This window comes from Perkinsus marinus, assembly GCF_000006405.1.
Source record: "Perkinsus marinus ATCC 50983 genomic scaffold scf_1104296939812, whole genome shotgun sequence".
NCBI lineage: Eukaryota > Perkinsozoa > Perkinsida > Perkinsidae > Perkinsus > Perkinsus marinus.
In genome coordinates, this window is record NW_003213054.1 from 1101 (window position 1) to 2877 (window position 1777).

A 1777-nucleotide genomic window follows, 5' to 3' on the forward strand; every position below is an offset into this window, starting at 1 on the left:
CCGATTTGGCGAGCCCAGGACGGATTCTCCGAAACAGGTGAGCACTATCGCCACTGCATATGCAGTGTGCTATCGGATGCCCTCAGGTGTCTCTGTCGTTACCACATAACCATCACAACCGCATATTTGAAGATGAATCGTTAGGATATAGCTCTCCTACGTCACACGATGCGGTCTTGGATGCACTCAATGAAGCATTCGGTAAAACATAAGATTTGCTGCTAGGTAGCAGAGCTCCCTACTCTCAGCGCAAGGCCGGGATGCTTCGAATCGACTTGATCAGCCGTCATGTGTTTTCGGCCTCCCCAGTAGGATGCGATTTAGCTCGCTATGATGGTACTCTGTAATGATTTGTTCAGTCCATCGCGAGTCCAACTCAGTCGGCGGTGTGCCCAAGTCTACCTCGTGGGAAGGCTTGACAGGATCCCCCCGAATGCACTATCGAGTACCGTCAACCAGGAGGACCAAGACTAAGCCGGAAATGGTAGGGAACTTTTCCACGTGCACTGCTAAGGGGTTATTGTAGGGCCGCCGTCAAGGATCCCCGTCTCGGAAGCTTCCCTCCTGGGCCGAAAACTTGATCGCAGACGAGGTACTATCTAGTCCATCTCGGGGTGTCTATCCAGATTTTTCATGTAGCCGACTGAGCCCCCCAAGATTCGACTCGGGGAGGCTGGCAGGAGTCGTTTAAAGGCTATACTCTCTCAGAGTCTTCGCAACAACCCTGGTCTCCGGGCCGTAGGAGCCTCTGGCCACCCTCAGATCTCATCGTTGTCGTTCGTACTGTAAGGTATGTAACAGCATCGCTAGACTCAAGAGTGCTACGGTACAACAACTACTGCGTATGGCAGAGGTATGCGGGTGCATGGACCAGGCCATGGCTATTGCTCGAGACTTCCACCGCACTAGAGCAATTAAGGTTAGTTCACCAGCACCCTGGCCTCACCAGATCGCTAGTATTCAGAGCCGGAAGCCTCGAACCTCGCGGAGCAGTCAATCATCGAATAGTGTAATCACCAGTTCACGACACCACGAGGCAATCCTCTGTTCAGATGATACAGTCGGCTTTCGGGGGAGTCCGTAGGGATGATGTCTCTACTGGTAATACTGAGCTGCATTCGACACGCAGCTGGATGAGGACTTAGACCAGTGACATATCGATTCATGAGACTTGCTTCGAACGGGGCGACGCCTCTGCATGGGTGCCACTTCCTAGTATTGTTATCTGGCGTGTTTTTCCATTGCCAATTTTACCAAGCCCTAATTTGTTATGGTTGCTATAATGGTCGCGTTGGTTGATCGTTGGGGAAACGCAAATGGACAAAATTGAGAAACAGAATGTGATAATATTGCACAGAAACAGTAGGGATATTTCAACTATACATTCACCATTTATGGACATCTTTATCGCCAGTGGACATGAAGGAATCGATAACGATAGAAAAAGCGGCAAAACCAGCACAGCCCATTGCCATAGCCTGAGGCCCTCCTTTGTAAGCTAGAGCGGCACCAGTGAGACAACCAGCATAAATAGAGTTGTTGAGATCATGAGATCCTCTGGCACGCTCTACAAAGCAGTCAACGCCCGAGTACACGGCTCCGCACTGAAATAAAGCAAAACAGAAGTTATTTTCGCGGAGCGACGCACCCAATTAGTAGTACCACTGCAAATCCTTTTGCCATCGAGAGGGATGCCTGTCCGAAGCCTTTGTACGCCTGGCGAACCTGTTGACTGGAATGGGAGACTCGCATCGACGATCTATGGGTTGCATCGTGT

The 1777-nt window shown here is 50.6% G+C and overlaps 2 protein-coding genes across 2 annotated transcripts; one reads left to right on the forward strand and one right to left on the reverse strand.

Annotated features, from left to right (window-relative positions):
- Nucleotides 1–359: 359 nt before the first annotated feature.
- Pmar_PMAR018716 (hypothetical protein) lies at nt 360–1275 on the forward strand (the record flags this gene model as incomplete). Its single annotated transcript, XM_002782295.1, has 6 exons — nt 360–484; nt 527–592; nt 640–738; nt 791–919; nt 965–1009; nt 1053–1275. Coding segments are annotated over 6 exons (555 nt in total), but the record flags the coding sequence as incomplete, so codon positions are not given.
- Nucleotides 1276–1385: 110 nt separating this feature from the next.
- On the reverse strand, nt 1386–1752 carry Pmar_PMAR018717 (conserved hypothetical protein; the record flags this gene model as incomplete). Its single annotated transcript, XM_002782296.1, has 2 exons — nt 1386–1604; nt 1666–1752. The coding sequence occupies 2 exons, from the start codon at nt 1750–1752 to the stop codon at nt 1386–1388; spliced, it is 306 nt and encodes a 101-aa protein (XP_002782342.1).
- Nucleotides 1753–1777: the final 25 nt, after the last annotated feature.